At 39.0% G+C, this 15199-nt stretch overlaps 1 protein-coding gene across 2 annotated transcripts in view; it reads left to right on the top strand.

Moving 5' to 3' along the window:
- myo5aa (myosin VAa) overlaps window positions 1–15199 on the top strand; it is a 56316-nt gene that overhangs the window by 19692 nt on the left and 21425 nt on the right. For both annotated transcript variants that reach the window (XM_088004145.1, XM_088004146.1), the window contains exons 6-19: window positions 982–1125; window positions 2621–2702; window positions 4329–4436; window positions 4575–4681; window positions 5322–5587; window positions 7972–8053; window positions 8169–8309; window positions 9144–9269; window positions 9427–9510; window positions 12476–12631; window positions 13157–13254; window positions 13418–13504; window positions 14471–14579; window positions 14693–14904. In XM_088004145.1, the coding sequence (XP_087860271.1) occupies window positions 982–1125; window positions 2621–2702; window positions 4329–4436; window positions 4575–4681; window positions 5322–5587; window positions 7972–8053; window positions 8169–8309; window positions 9144–9269; window positions 9427–9510; window positions 12476–12631; window positions 13157–13254; window positions 13418–13504; window positions 14471–14579; window positions 14693–14904 (1802 nt within the window). The remainder of the gene's footprint in view (window positions 1–981; window positions 1126–2620; window positions 2703–4328; window positions 4437–4574; window positions 4682–5321; window positions 5588–7971; window positions 8054–8168; window positions 8310–9143; window positions 9270–9426; window positions 9511–12475; window positions 12632–13156; window positions 13255–13417; window positions 13505–14470; window positions 14580–14692; window positions 14905–15199) is intronic.

Below are 15199 nucleotides of genomic sequence, written 5' to 3'. Positions count from 1 at the left end.
CCACCCGTCTGCTGACGATTCCTCCAGGGCTCATTGATCAATGATCCTCAAAGGATGGGGGTCTGGCTGCTGTTGAGTCATTTGAATTCATCCAGTAGCTCAGAAGGCAGCGTTACCCTTAAAAAACCCCGGTGTGAAGAAGAACTGATTATTTAAAGGAGAATATGTCTGTTCTTATCTGTTAAACACACATGTGCTGCAATTTAAACTTCTAAAATGACAGAAATCTAACCTCAAATAAAGTCCACATTGACAATATTTCTACAGAAATTTGGAGGTGCACGAACAGGCGTCATAATTTTAAATATATTTAAAAAAAATACCCAACAGCTACATCTCAGACGCTACAATCCTTAGTTATCATGTTACATGTTAGAGTTCATGACTGGAGAGTTATAAAAAGATCAAATGAAGGTCATTTGTTAATTGGGCAGAATTGGCACTGCTGGAAAATTTTGCAAATGGGAGAATAAGAAGGGAAATTAAAACGTTTTAGACCTGATCTGATGCACTCTTACACTACAACCTGCAAGGGCAATGCAGAATCCCCTTTAATCCGATTTCCAAACCCCAGAGTGCGGAGGAGATGGAGTGTGCCATCAGCCTCCTAAAAGTGGCAGTGCGTAACTTTTATTTGTTTCACCACAACTACAGTATGTCTGCCAAAAATAAAACCTGTTCAACTCTCACATTGATTTCTGCCTCATGAAATTGTGTTTCTTTGCTCTTTTTCCATGGTTGCCATTGGTGACCATCAATGAAGTGATGTTGATTAGCTGCCTCCTTTAAATACACCTCACCATTCACGAGGTGCTTTGCATTGACCATTTATGATCAATACTTCGAATAAGCTTCAAATGTGCTGATTTCATTCTATTTCTTTAGGTACCTTTCTGAACAGTTTTGCTAACAAATATGCAAACTTAAATGATCATAAAATATTTGTTAGCACAATGCGACTCTCCTTTTTGTGTCGTCCAGGCCATCGGAAACGCAAAGACCACCCGGAATGACAATAGCAGTCGCTTTGGCAAATACATCGAGATCGGCTTTGACAATCGATATCGCATCATTGGGGCCAACATGAGAACATATCTGCTGGAGAAATCCAGAGTGGTGTTCCAGGTGAGGGCACAAATGCACGTGTGTGAAGCTGCACATGTGGTTTATGACTCAACCTCGTCACTTTCTGTCTCTTTAAAAACTGCTGCTCTTTCTGAAACTCTGCCATAACAACATGGCTCCTCTCTTCACCCTTTAACAACAGTTTTACCAGTGATGTGCTGGGAAGTAGCTGGCATAATGAGCTCAGCGGATTCACAGCTCTGCTGTGTTTGCTAATTGCTGCTGGCTAGTCTGAAGGAGCTGCCAAACCTCTCTAATTTTTATTTGCAAAAAAAAAAAAAAAAAAAAAAAAAAAAAGTGAACCCATGTGTCATCTACATTTTATTTCACAGTAATGCACAACTTTGTCAGTCTAACATTAAGGTCTGTTTTCTGAAATTAAATGTTATGTGAAAACAGAGTGAGAGATTTCTGCAAGCCACTGTTTGGTCTAGGAAATTAGGATGGATATTTCATATGAAGAAATGAATCTGTCTCACTTAGTGCCGGCTGCACTGTGGGAATCTGCTGCCTCATCATGTCACCGAACAAACCAGGCCTACCTGATGGAGCCGTTTCCTTCACTATGATCACATTAGAGATATTCCAAAGATAGCAATCCTTGGCTTTATCCAGATCAGATGTTTAAAAGAAGAGATCACTTTTACTCCTTCAATAAATGTCCAAAATTAAATGTGATGTTACATTGTGAGAGTTTCAGTGTCAGTGATGCCCTGGCAAATGTAAGTAGTAATCTGACTTTTCTTTATTTGCCCAGGCAGTAGCTCTGGTCTGTTTTGTGCAGACCAGGTATTCAGGAGTTACTTCCTGGTTTATAATGTCTACTGTCCTTTTCCTTTTCTTTCTGAGAGTCTAGTTTGTTCAGTGCTGTTGTTCAACTACCATTTAAAAACTCACTTCCTTTTGCTTTTATGTAACTTGGTTTTTATTGCATATATATGCGTGCTCATCAGGTCTTACTGACTTACTCGTTGATCCAGGAAGGCAGCTTCTAAATTAAGAACAGATGTTTGTTTTGGTGTCATAGACGGCGCTGTTGAGGAATGAGGATGTTGCAGAGGGAAGGCCTTTACTTTTTCTTCTCGCGTGTCTTCATGCCTAGCACCAGAAACTCATGTCTAGGTGTGTGTTTACATTCTGTGCTTGGGCGTTTCCTGTTCCGATGTGGGTCGCAGGTGCCAGACTGCATATTTTGAGGTTTTGATTTTAATACGCAGCACTGATTTTCAGTTAATACTGATGTCTCTGAGTTTAATACAGGGAGGCCATGTTTTGTTTCAGTTTCCTGTAAGTGTGTTTGTGTGCCCTGGAGCAAAGTGCTAATTCCAGATCTTCTGGTATTAAAAGTGTTAAGTCATGATACTTGTACTCCTGTAACATATTTTTAAAAATATGCATATAAGTTGTAAATTGTTCTATTTTAGGTCCATCTGGTTGTAGTTCTTGCAGCTTGTGTGTTGACAGGTTCATGTTGTTTGTTCTTCCTGCTCTTCAGGCGGATGAGGAGAGGAATTATCATATCTTCTATCAACTCTGTGCATCAGCTAATCAGCCTGAGTTCAAGAATCTGAGGCTAAGTAAGTAACATGAACCTCCTCACTTACCGTTCAACTACAGCAGGAAAAAAAACATAAAACATGAGTTGGACAACTCTGGTTAAAATATCCCTGTTCATTGACATCTTTAGTTAAAAATCTTTTTTTTTTCTTTTAGATTAGTTACTCATAAGTAAATAATTTACCAAAATTTAGAAATTGTTTTCAAAGAAAAGTTGTTGTTTTTTTATCACCGATTGCCCTTTTCTTTAAAAAGCCTGATACCATTTTTCTTTTATTTATCAGTGCACTCCTAGATACTAGACTTTTTTTTACCATTTTGCTCTTAATAGAGTAACAGCACAAGTTTAACAATCCGACATTAGCTTATTAATAAGTGGAGGTGTCTTACCAACTTTAATTTTAAAATTTACCTCAACTAGAGTGTCTGTAAGATTTCAGGGGTTTTTTGTGCCACTAAATATTTCTGGATATTTGTTGCTGCCTTTTGGCCTGGACTCCCTTGAAGAAGAGGTTTTTAATCTCAATGGTTTATTTTTAAAGACTGGTAAAAAAAAAAAAAGGTTATATAAAAAATAAATCAATGAAAAAAATCTAAATTTGCCCTCTTTTGTAAGCAGGAGTTAAGTTGTTTTATCGGTGCCAACAACATGTGGGGAACAGGGAGTGATTAAAATCTGTTCTCTCAAATATATCTCTAAGAGCTTTTGCTTTCAGAGAAATATTCAGAATATGTAGAACATTGTGATTGGATTGTTTAAAAAAAGTTGTAGTATTTCCCCCCTGCTCCATGTTTAAATTAAACACTTCCTGTCTTAAATCATCACTACAGTGAATCATGTTTCATGTCAACTCAGATGGATCCAGTCATGTTGGACCAACTTACTCACTGAGTCAGTAGTTGAACAGGCTCCCACAGCGGACCTGCACCTGCTCATCCTGATTTTAGACGCACACACACACAGACGCACACAGACACACACACACACACACACACTCTTCTGGCACCATTACTTACTGCCACTCAGTTTGCATTAGCTCTCTCTCTCACACACACACATGCACACACAGAGTCACAGCTGCTGTCTTTTCCTCTCCTGCTGACTTCCTGGATCTGTTAATGGAGTGGTTGTCATAGTCATGTTACTGCCTCTTGTTGCCAGGCAACAGGCCATACCCTAATTAAGTCTTAAATGTGTATAAAGAACGTGATTGTGTGAAAGTTTGGGTTTCATCACTCTCACACAGAAGTGCTTTTGATTTCATTTGTCATGCAGAAACTCAGCCAATCACATGGTGGCAGATCAGAGGAGGAATGTTATCAGGAAAACATTTTGAATAAATGTTCTCTGATTCCTAGTTTCTAGATTTGCGTGTCATCTTCTTTCTGAGAAAGAAATGGTCTGTGTTGACAATTAATAGGAAAGCAGCGCGTCCATTGTTCTTTTAGATGTGACACGTGCAGTTAAAAGTTAGTGTTATGTTGACATGACGGCTAAAACCAGTGCTAGTCATCGTCAGGGAGCAGCAGGGAACTTGTACATGTGTGTAGTTAGGAGAATCATTAAAGTTTGCATTTAACACATTTACCCATGTTGTACAGTCTAAAACCAAAAACCTAGAAATAATCCACCTTTCTTCTCTCAGGCACCGCAAACGACTTCCTCTACACCAGGCAGGGCCGCAGTCCCGTCATCGAAGGTGTAGACGACGCCAAAGAGCTTCGCACCACTCGCCACGCCTTCACACTTCTGGGTAAAACACACGCTTGTGTGTTTTATGTTTTTGCACGTTCTCTATTAACACCTCCGACTGCTGAATTTATGCTGCTCCTAAAATGCAGCAGACACTAAGCGTCCGATGAATCCGTTTGCCACTCTTTGTGTTTCGCAGGTATAAACGAGTCGTATCAGATCGGCCTGTTCCAGGTCTTGGCTGCTATTCTTCACCTTGGAAACGTGGAGATAAAAGACAGAGACTCAGACAGCAGCCTTATTGCTGTGAGGAGGCTGGTTTTTTTATCTGCATTAGAAATGTGGTTCCTAGAACTTGTTCTGGAGATATATTTATATAGATAAGTAAACCTGTCGTAGTAAGCAATTAATCAGTTACATTGCATGATAAATTAAAATGGGCTTCATGATTTCCATTATGATGATTAATATTTTTTGAAGGGCAATTTTGCATACAGAGACTTCATATTCCATTTTTATGTATACGAGTGCTTTTCATCTCCTGTCTTTTTATTGTTTTTGGTTGTCATGTTTTATTTTTGACATTTAAAATGTCTTCCAGTTCCAGTGTTAAGATTCCTTTACAAATGAAAGTTCATTGGTCTTTGACAGGACAAACTTGCATTTTTAGGGATCTGGGACAAAATATCATCCAGCAAAATCTGTTTGTTGTGACAATGTTCTAGATAAACACAAAGTAATAGTTTTATGATGATTTAAATATATATATATATATATATATATATATATATATATATATATATATATATATATATATATATATATATATATATATATATATATATATATATATATATATATATATATATATATATATATATATATATATATATAATTTTCCCTGATGTATTTGGAAGATGAATATTTTCAGCTTTCTGCTTTTTAGCCCAATAATCGTCACCTGACGGCGTTCTGTGAGCTGGTGGGCGTCACCTACCAGGACATGTCCCAGTGGCTGTGCCACAGGAAGCTGAAGACGGCCACAGAGACCTATATCAAGCCCCTGCCCCGCCTTCAGGCCACCAACGCTCGCGACGCTCTGTCCAAACATATCTATGCCAAGCTGTTCAACTGGATCGTAGAGCATGTGAACAAGGCTCTGGTCACCAACGTCAAGCAGCACTCCTTCATTGGAGTCCTGGACATCTATGGGTATGTACGAGCAGCAGCTGAGCTGTGGTTGGTGGATCAGGAGGCTGAGAGCCAACGAAGAGACAGGAAGATGTAAATACAGTCAGTGTAGCTTCCCTTTGATTTACCCTGGATTAGTTCACCCACATAAGGTGTCCGCACATCCTTATAAAGTCTTAAATTCATATATCTCAAATTAAGACCTTAAAATGTCTTAAATTCATGTTTGAAAAAGTAAATCGGCCTAAAAACAGGTCTTAAATTTGTGGCGGGACAACTTAATCGTATATGGTTTTTTTCTTGCGGGACTTTTCTGTCCGGCAGAAGTCTGAGTCACTTGAGGCTAATGGTAGCCAGCATATCCTAGCTAGCTGTTTTGCTTCTATCACTGGTGAGTTCAAATTTATTGCCAGTTTGAATTGGCTGGGCTACATTTCTGAGATACAGGCAGGGCCGTGCAGAGGCCACTAAAGGGGCAGGTGCTCAAGATAAAGGGCACATCTAACCGCATTCTAGGACAGAATATTAACAAAGCCACTCAGCTTTCAGAGTTTAATAAACAATGATAATTTACAAAATTGTGAGATATACAATAAAAGCTAAGGAAAATCTCTATATAAAGCATACAGCTATGCATAAGACATTTTATTAGTAATTTCTTTCTGCAGGTCTATTTTGTTATAGGAAAGTATTGCAATATTCAAACCCGCAATTTAGCAAGATATGTAAATCAGAGCTAAACCACCAGACATATTTTGTCTTTACAGAATTACACTATTAAAAATATAAACAAGGGCACAATGCAACATTTTACTGTAATCTATAAAAAAGAGCTGCCTGTTTGCTACACTTGCAGTGGAGATGAAGATGGTCCATTCAGGAAAGCAGAGCTGCATCAAACTTTAACGTGGAACTGCAGGGAAAAAAAAAAAAAAAAGCAAAAATTTAATTGTTAATGCAGGTCACCATGAGAAAAGCCTACTGAGTTTTGCTTAAAAAACTTCTTTCTCACATGACGTCATGGGGAGGACCCAAAATCGCAACAAAATATTTCTGATGTGTGCAAATAAAAGTTTGTTTGGGAAATAACTTTTTAAGTTCATGAGACAAAAATGAGTTATTTAATTTAGAAAAAGTTATTTAAACAAAACATTTTGTTTTTAAAAAAGAAATCATTACAATTCCAAAAATTTTGATTACAATTTTATTTTACTTAACTGAGGTTAGTTGTTTTTTTTTTTTTTCATTGAATAATTGGGGGAAAAAAATGTAACTTCATACTCTGAGAACCAGACCCTAAACTTACTTAAAGTCTGGATTGAGTTTTTTCCCCTTGATTAATGACACTTTTTTTACATACATTATATCTATCATGGTAGTTCAGAGTGAGTTATTTTTAATTCTAAATGAATATCCTTGTTGGTCTTTTATTTAAGTGCTATTTTCTTTCAAGACACATTTACCTAACGCTAGAATAAATGCAATGTATATTATGCAGCAAAGGAAATTAGAAGACATTTATCCAAGATGATCGGTTTTGGACGGGCGATGTGCCCCTATTGTATAAGCGATACTGAAGAATGACTGATATCACTAATGATACAGGGAAGAAGCTTTTCAGTTATCTAGCTTTGCTAGCAGCTAGCTAATAGCACATCAACAACAGCCTAATGTCTGTATGATAAAAATACTGAATCGATAGATAAGAACAGTTTTTCCTCACCTGTCTGTCTCCTCCCGCTCAGTAGTTCTTCAGAGAAAGGCGGACGCAGAGGCCTGTCAGTGTCTGTTGTATTTCATTACCTCTCTGCTTAAACCGCTGAAGCAGAAACGATACTTCAACGTTTTCAGTCATCTGACAAGAAGCAAGTCTACTCCACTTTATTCACCAAAAACATTTTTATTTTTAATTCACCAAATCTGATCTGTAATCTGGAACGTTCGCTACGTTGAGCTCCAGTTAGCCGCCTTATCTCACTGCGCGAGAGGCAACTGCGTCATGTGTCATGGGCAAAAGGTCAAAGGTGACCGGGGAGCTTATAATGTACAATAAAAACCCCAACAAAAAACAAATAATTTTAGTACATGTTATTATGTGTCAGAAGAGGGTTTAGAAAATAATAATACCAAAAAATAAAAAATTTGACCAAAAGGGCACTTGGGGGCAAAGAGCAAAAGGGGCAGGTGCTCAAGCCCCCCCAGACCCTCCCTCTGTACGTGCCTGGATACAGGTCTGACATTTTATTCATAATGGTCTTAAAAAGTCTTCATTTTCCAATGGTGAAACCTGCAGAAAAAGTACATAAGTGTACTTTACTTTTTTTTTTTTTTTTACATCAGTATGTAGATGTTGTAGGCTTATAGTTCAAGTCCAGTGATTCATCTGTTACCTTGTGGCTGTTTAGGTTTGAAACATTTGAAATCAACAGCTTTGAGCAGTTCTGCATCAACTACGCAAATGAAAAACTGCAGCAACAATTCAACATGGTGAGCAGCGCCGATTTACCCTCTAAACTTCCTGTTATCCATACCGCCAAACATTTCCTTGACTTTTAAAATGTCTTTTTATTGCTGTTTGTTTGTATATTTTGTGTGAAAACAGCACGTGTTCAAGCTAGAGCAGGAGGAGTACATGAAGGAGCAGATCCCCTGGACTTTGATCGACTTCTATGACAATCAGCCCTGCATCAACCTCATAGAAGCTAAAATGGGCATCCTGGACCTGCTGGACGAGGAGTGCAAGGTACAGAGTCAGAACAGCAAACATGGAGCATCTTCTCATGTGAAGTCAGGAAGATGTTTTTAAGGATTTATTAGGGGTGCACCAGCATATTTATTGGTACCAATTTTCCTTAATTTTGGGAGATTGGTGATTGGCCAATTTTTACATGTGAAGCCGATCTTGTCCACCGATGCTGTCAACCTCGGCAAAGATCTGAAAATCAACCACTGTGCTTTTCTTTTCTCCTGTGAGAGAGGTTTTACTGACAGACCGGCCCACCAGGTCATGTCTGCACATTTGCAGTTAACAATAGTCACCCCATTGTTGCCAATTCAGCCACTTTCTTGATATATTGAGCAATGGTTCAGACAAAAAAATGGTATTGGCCAAAATCGGAATCAGTAAGTTGGGCTTTTTAAAAGATCAGTAATCGGCAATCAGCCAGAAAAATGCAATCGGTGCACCACTAGACGACATGTCATGTTTTGTTTTTGGATTTTTTTTTTTTAATCTTAAATTGCTACAAAACTGCATTGTTGCACCTTCTGAAATATGGAAAACATTTTTATGCTGCAGGTGGAATGAAAAGTTAATGATTAATGTAAAGAAGCAGCAAAAGTAAAGTTTGCTATTCAGTAGCTTTTGGACTTCAGATTCATATTTGTCTGATCAGTTTTTTCAAACGTTCCCCTCTCACACATGAGAAACTGAGTTTTGTCACTGCGCTGCTCAGTTTCAGACCATTACCTCAAATATTTTATCTTATGAGTCTCAAGGTCATTTTCTGTTGAATTTTTTCTGAATAAGTTTGCCGTTTCGCTGCTTTATCAGTTGTTTCCTTTCTGTTCTCTTCAGATGCCGAAGGGTTCTGATGACTCCTGGGCTCAGAAGCTGTACAACACCCACCTGAAGACTTGTTCCCTGTTCGAAAAGCCGCGCATGTCCAACCGCGCCTTCATTATCCAACATTTTGCTGATAAGGTGAATTTCTCAATGTCTTTTTGCAGTGACTTTGTTACAGACCAGATCTTCTCTTATCATCTGTGCCTGTCTTGCAAACCTCAATGTATTCTTTGTGTTTATACATCTAAAAACAAAATGTCCGTTAGGATCTTGAGTCGCTGTTGTTGTTGAGCAGGTCGAGTATCAGTGTGAGGGTTTCCTGGAGAAGAACAAGGACACAGTAAACGAAGAGCAGATCCATGTGCTGAAGGCCAGCAAGGTGAGACGCACCGCGCCGCCGTCACAGCTTATCCAGCCAGAAACAAACTGACTGTCTAGTTAAAGTTTGCTAAGCTTTTATAAATTTAGCAATTTATTAAAATAAATGAAATTCAGGGAGATAAATAAAGGAAGGCTGCTGCTTCTTCAGGATGAACTCTGAGAAGCTCTCCAACTAACGATGTCACTTGAAGGATAGGGGAAACAGCGCCCTCCACTGGCCACATCAGAGCGGTGATATTATCCCAACAATAGAATCAACTCGGCAATTAGTTTTTAACGCACAAATTCAGATTTTATTTCAATCTTAAACACTCAGAGTTTAACTGGTTTGTGTAAACTGTCCTAGACAAATGAGAACAAAATGAAATGGAAACTAAATGTACCAGTTTAATTTAAAACATTTCAGCAGCTTGTTACAACTATTGTCTGAATAATTTATCATCAAGCTATTTAGAAAATGTTGTTGTGTTTTTGTATTTGCAGATCAAACTAAAACACATACTCACATAGAGATCTTAATTAGCTTAAATGAAGCCAGTATCTGTTTTTATTGGTGCCTTTTCCAAAATAACTCACTTCCTGGTTTGCACATGCTAATCAACGCACATGTAAGCTACGACTGTTTCTCTCACGCTGACCTTCAGCTGTTCTTTTATAGACCTGGACAGGAGCAGAGCTGGGTAAGAGGATGTGAAATATCAGACTTTAACAACTCTAACAAGACCTGCTAATGTTCCCAAACACACACTGGATACAATCAAGATTAGGGGATAATTAACTTCTAATGAGATTTAGTTTAATCTCCGTTTAATGTTTCGCACAGCTAATCTAATCATTTTGTGAGCGAGTCGACACTTTGGTCAAACATTTTCACAACAGAGTGAAGATCCTGTTTTTAAAATCATCACAAATGATAAACGATCAGGTACGCCTTTCAGTCTGATTCTCTTCATTTCTTACACTGGAACCTCAACGATGCTCCCGATTTTTGAAGGTAAAATTCATAATGAGCCACTAACCACTAAATCCATCATCATTCAAAACGAGAAAAAATACTGAATTCTCTGTTTTTAATGAAGTAGCTATCTGCTGCAGTCGCTCCGATAAATCACATCTGTTCATCAGAAAGTTGTCTGCAGTGGCTCGATAAATGTTCACATGCTTTCATATTTTTACATTTTGTCACAATACAAACTCTGTGTATTTTATTGAGATTGGATGTGACCGACATAAAGTAGTGCATAGTTGTGGAGTTGAAGGAGGATTAAATAATCCACAAACTCAAAACTGAGAGGTTTGTGGTGTATTTATATTCTGACCCCCGGGAGTAAATTATAAAACCATTTAATGCTGAATTTAAACTGTAAGCCGTAAACATCTGCAACCCCTAAACTCCTCTGATCAACTATTGCTGGATTTTACTAATTTCCTGAGATTCCTATAATGTGGATATTTCACTTGAACAGACTCAAGACTCTTTTATTCAACTTTATCAGTCGTTCCAGGATGTTGCGCTGCCTTTTTGATTGTTGCAGCCTAAAACTATGGATTTAAGACACATCATGATCCAGGAAGTTAATCTAGATTAGGGTAAAGGGGATTGGTCAAAATTCACCTGTGTTGCAGCGATTGGTCAGAAAAGATAGAAATAAAGAAAACTTTACACTGTTTGGTCAGATTTGCAGAAAAGTTGCGGTGAAAATTGCAAGTCCGCACAAAATTAGCAAATGAGGGAATTTGCACTAATAGTTGCAATCTAAACTTCCTGAAGAGATTATTGTACTTAGATAAACACACAGCCTGACTCTCCACAGAGCAAAGAACAGCTCAACAAATAAGAGCTGACATGTTTCTACGTGGATGATTTTATTGACCAACTTTACATCAACATGGTTCACTGGAAACTCTTAACTTTTTTTTTTAAGTAATGTTTCCATCCATTTATTCTCTTTCAGTTTTATTTCCATTTTTAAGTTATTTGTTGTTTATAGCAGGATGATCATTTTTTAACTTCCTTTAAACTTTTTCCTTTAATGCCATGTGTTTCTTTGTAACTGTGTGTCCATCTGTTGTCTGTCTGTGCGTGTGTGTGTGTGTGTGTGTGTGTGTGTGTGTGTGTCCTCATCATGACAACCTTCCCCGCCAACAGAAGGTAAACAGAAGCGTTCTGAGAGCACCGGTGCGCCTGTAGCTCTTCATTTAGCCTTTTCTTGCCTTCCTTCCTTCCTCGTCTCTTTCTGTCTCTCTTTGTGGCACCGAGTTATTTCACTCTAAGCGCACCGAGGAGTTTGGCGTTGTGTGTGTGTGTGTGTGTGTGTGTGTGTGTGTGTGTGTGTGTGTGTGCTGCATGGGGGTGGGAGCAACAGTGGCACTGCAGGGGGGAGAAGTCAGGACTCGTCTCTACAGTCAGGAACAAAGGAAGGAGAGTGTTTTTATCTTCCGGAGTGAAGCTGAGCGCTGAAGGCATCGCGGCTGTCCTGCTTAACGAGGCGATTAGAGAAGCAGCATGGCGCCGTGACGCTGCTCACATAACCCTGCATCTTCATCATGTAACCTCAGCGTTATGAGTGACAGTGTTTACGTCCTAACTCTATGGCCGGGTTAGGCCATGCGGTCATGTATGACCTTCGTTTTGTCATACATGACCAAACTTTTAACGTTTCCACCACGTTTGTTTTTTCTATTCTTTTTTTTAACTTTCAAACTAATTGATTGATCGTGTGACCTCCACTCACGTATTTGAGTCTGATTAACTTTCTCATCTAAAAGTAACAAACACTTATGTTTCATGAAGTGTTAAAATGTAAAAACCTCTATCAGCAGTTATGAGGTACAAAAGCTCATTTGCTGTCATTGCTTTGGGCAAAGCTTAAGAAGAGCCTAACAGCATGGCTGGGAGCCTGAAGCGTCTCCCGTTGGGCCGGTGCTTTTTCTGCTAACTGTGACCGGGCTGCTGTTTCCAGTTCGACCTGCTGGTAGAGCTGTTCCAGGATGAGGAGAAGGCGACCACCCCCACAGGCCAGGTGCCCGGCACCGGGGGCCGGACCCGCCTCAGCATCAAACCGGACAAGGGCCGGGACACGAGCAGCAAGGAGCACAAGAAGACCGTGGGCTGTCAGGTGGGTGGTACTGCCCCCTACAGGCTCACATACAGATACACACCTGATAAGAAATGGGACAAAAAAAACGTTATTGTTCTTTATAGGGCTGGTACAATTTATCGGCTTAATTGTGATTAATCGATTATTGAAGTAATTATCAATGATTTATTGATAAAAGGCCATTACTTGAAAAAATATATATATTTGGAGCAGTAATTTAGCCAAAATTGCTCAAAATATATAATAAAATAAACAATAAAACTTTGTGTAAATGTTTTACACAAAGCTCCTCAGGTGGCGAAGTGTTCAAATCCACTAAAGTAAAGTTACATTATTGCCTTTCAGGTCATATAATGTTTATTTTCTTAACATTTAATGTATTTCTAATATTATATAAAAACAAAAATGCTGAGCGACTGAATGAAAAATTTGCATATGTGACGATATTTTTGATCCGATTAATTGGTTGATTGTTTGAATAATCAGTTGTTTAAACAGTGGTTGGTTGCAGCCCTGACTGAAGGACGCTGTTCTCTCTTGTAGTTTCGTAACTCTCTCCAAATGTTGATGGAGACTCTGAACGCCACCACTCCACACTACGTCCGCTGCATCAAACCCAACGACTTCAAGCTGGCCTTCTCGTGAGTCTCCTCTCTCTACTTTCTTCTCCCTGCATTGTCTTTTTTCCCCGCTTTGTCAAATTTCATTGAATTTACTCGCTCATCCATAATGTAGCTCGGTCTTCCTCTGTGCTCCAGTTGCCTGCAGACCAACATGCTGACTGTGGTTTTGTGCTGTTGGCAGGTTTGATCCAAAGCGAGCAGTGCAGCAGCTCAGAGCTTGTGGCGTTCTGGAAACCATCCGCATATCTGCGGCCGGCTTCCCGTCCAGGTACCCAAACATCCTTACCGTAAAAAAGAAAAGAAGAAAATAGCTGCTGCTAGGCCTGTCGCGATAAACGATAAATCAATTAATCGTCCAGCAAAATTTGTTATCGTGACAGGCCTAGCTGCTGCTGTCTGATGGGACTGTGTAAAGCTATGATCTGCCTCATCTCCTTAGGAGAGCTATCAGTAACAAAGTTCCATGTATTTATGGATAAATTGATAATGTTTATTACAATATAAAACTTTATATATAAATATGGGAATCTATCAATGTATTAAAATTAAATAATTGTATAGATGTAACAACATCATTTTTACAAGCTTCAAAATGTAGAAGTGGACCACGGCAGAAAATGTTCCTTTTATTTCTACAATTCATAATAAATAGCAGCTGTCAGACTTAATATTTGAGTTGAAAACTAAGATTTAACTGTCAGAAAAACTCATTTGTTCACTTATTGAAACTACAGGAAGCTTGTTTTTTTATTAGTTTTTGCTATTAGTCGATGTCAAACATCTACATATGAAAGAGTCGTCAGTCACAACATCCTCACCAAAGAGGGTGGTTGTCGTCGGTGTATTCTGGGTTTTCTTGTTTTTGTTTGCTGGTCGAGGCTTTGAGCAACAAACAATTTCATTTGTTGGTCAACAATTTCTGTTTTGGATGCTCTCTATCTCTATGCCACGTAACACTTTACTCTATGCAGATTTAAACGTACTTTGTACAATCTAGAGTTTTAATATATAGATTATGTGATTGTCACCAGTTTTTAAAGTACTTTAATTTAAGCTAATGTGTGCTGAATCACACCGCCATCATGTATGAAACAAAAGTGATGTCAGTTGGTGAAAAGTTTCTAATAACTACATAGAAGCACCTGAAAGCGTAGAGCTTAATCTCTCCTTTCACCAAACTGAATATTCCATGTTGGTATGAAGGAATCGCTCAGTTTTCTGTGTGTTTTGTCAGATGGACGTACCAGGAGTTCTTCAGCCGCTACAGAGTGCTGATGAAGCAGAAAGATGTTCTCCCTGACAAGAAGCTGACCTGCAAGAACGTTCTGGAGAAATTAGTGCAGGTCAGACTGACTTCAATGTCCCACTGTACTGCTCACAATGTGTGTGTGTGTTTTTTTTTTTAATAATCCCACAAACGGCGACTCTCCTCTTTTCTGCGCTCTCCGTTCTTCAGGACCAGGATAAGTATCAGTTCGGTAAGACTAAGATCTTCTTCAGGGCCGGCCAGGTGGCGTACCTGGAAAAGCTGAGAGCGGACAAGCTGCGTGCCGCCTGCATCCGCATCCAGAAGACCATCCGCTGCTGGCTGGCACGCAAGAAGTACCTGCGCCAGCGCAGCGCCGCCATCACCATTCAGAGGTTCACCAGGGGATACCAGGCCCGCTGGTAGGTGACGCTTTACTTTCTGGGTCAGCATCAGCTCAGGTTTACGCTATGAAGTGTGGAAATTGAGTTACTGCACAATGAAGTTTAACTGTGCAACGATAAGTCAAGCAACATATTGGTATGATGATTATTAAAAGAGGAAAATAGTGGGCGGAGTCAGAACAACAATGGCAAAGGGCTCTGGGTCGATTGAAACCATTTTTACCACATATTTGTTCCTTCCATTTGTTTCCATACGGTACAAATAATTTTCTAGCCTTATGATTTACAGAGCAGTTTATTTTTCTTTTCTTTT

This window comes from Poecilia mexicana, unplaced genomic scaffold (genome assembly GCF_051168715.1).
Source record: "Poecilia mexicana isolate PSO_F unplaced genomic scaffold, ASM5116871v1 scaffold_3, whole genome shotgun sequence".
Classification (NCBI taxonomy): domain Eukaryota; kingdom Metazoa; phylum Chordata; class Actinopteri; order Cyprinodontiformes; family Poeciliidae; genus Poecilia; species Poecilia mexicana.
Note: the sequence above shows the minus strand (reverse complement) of the source record. Positions and strands in the feature narration are given on the sequence as shown.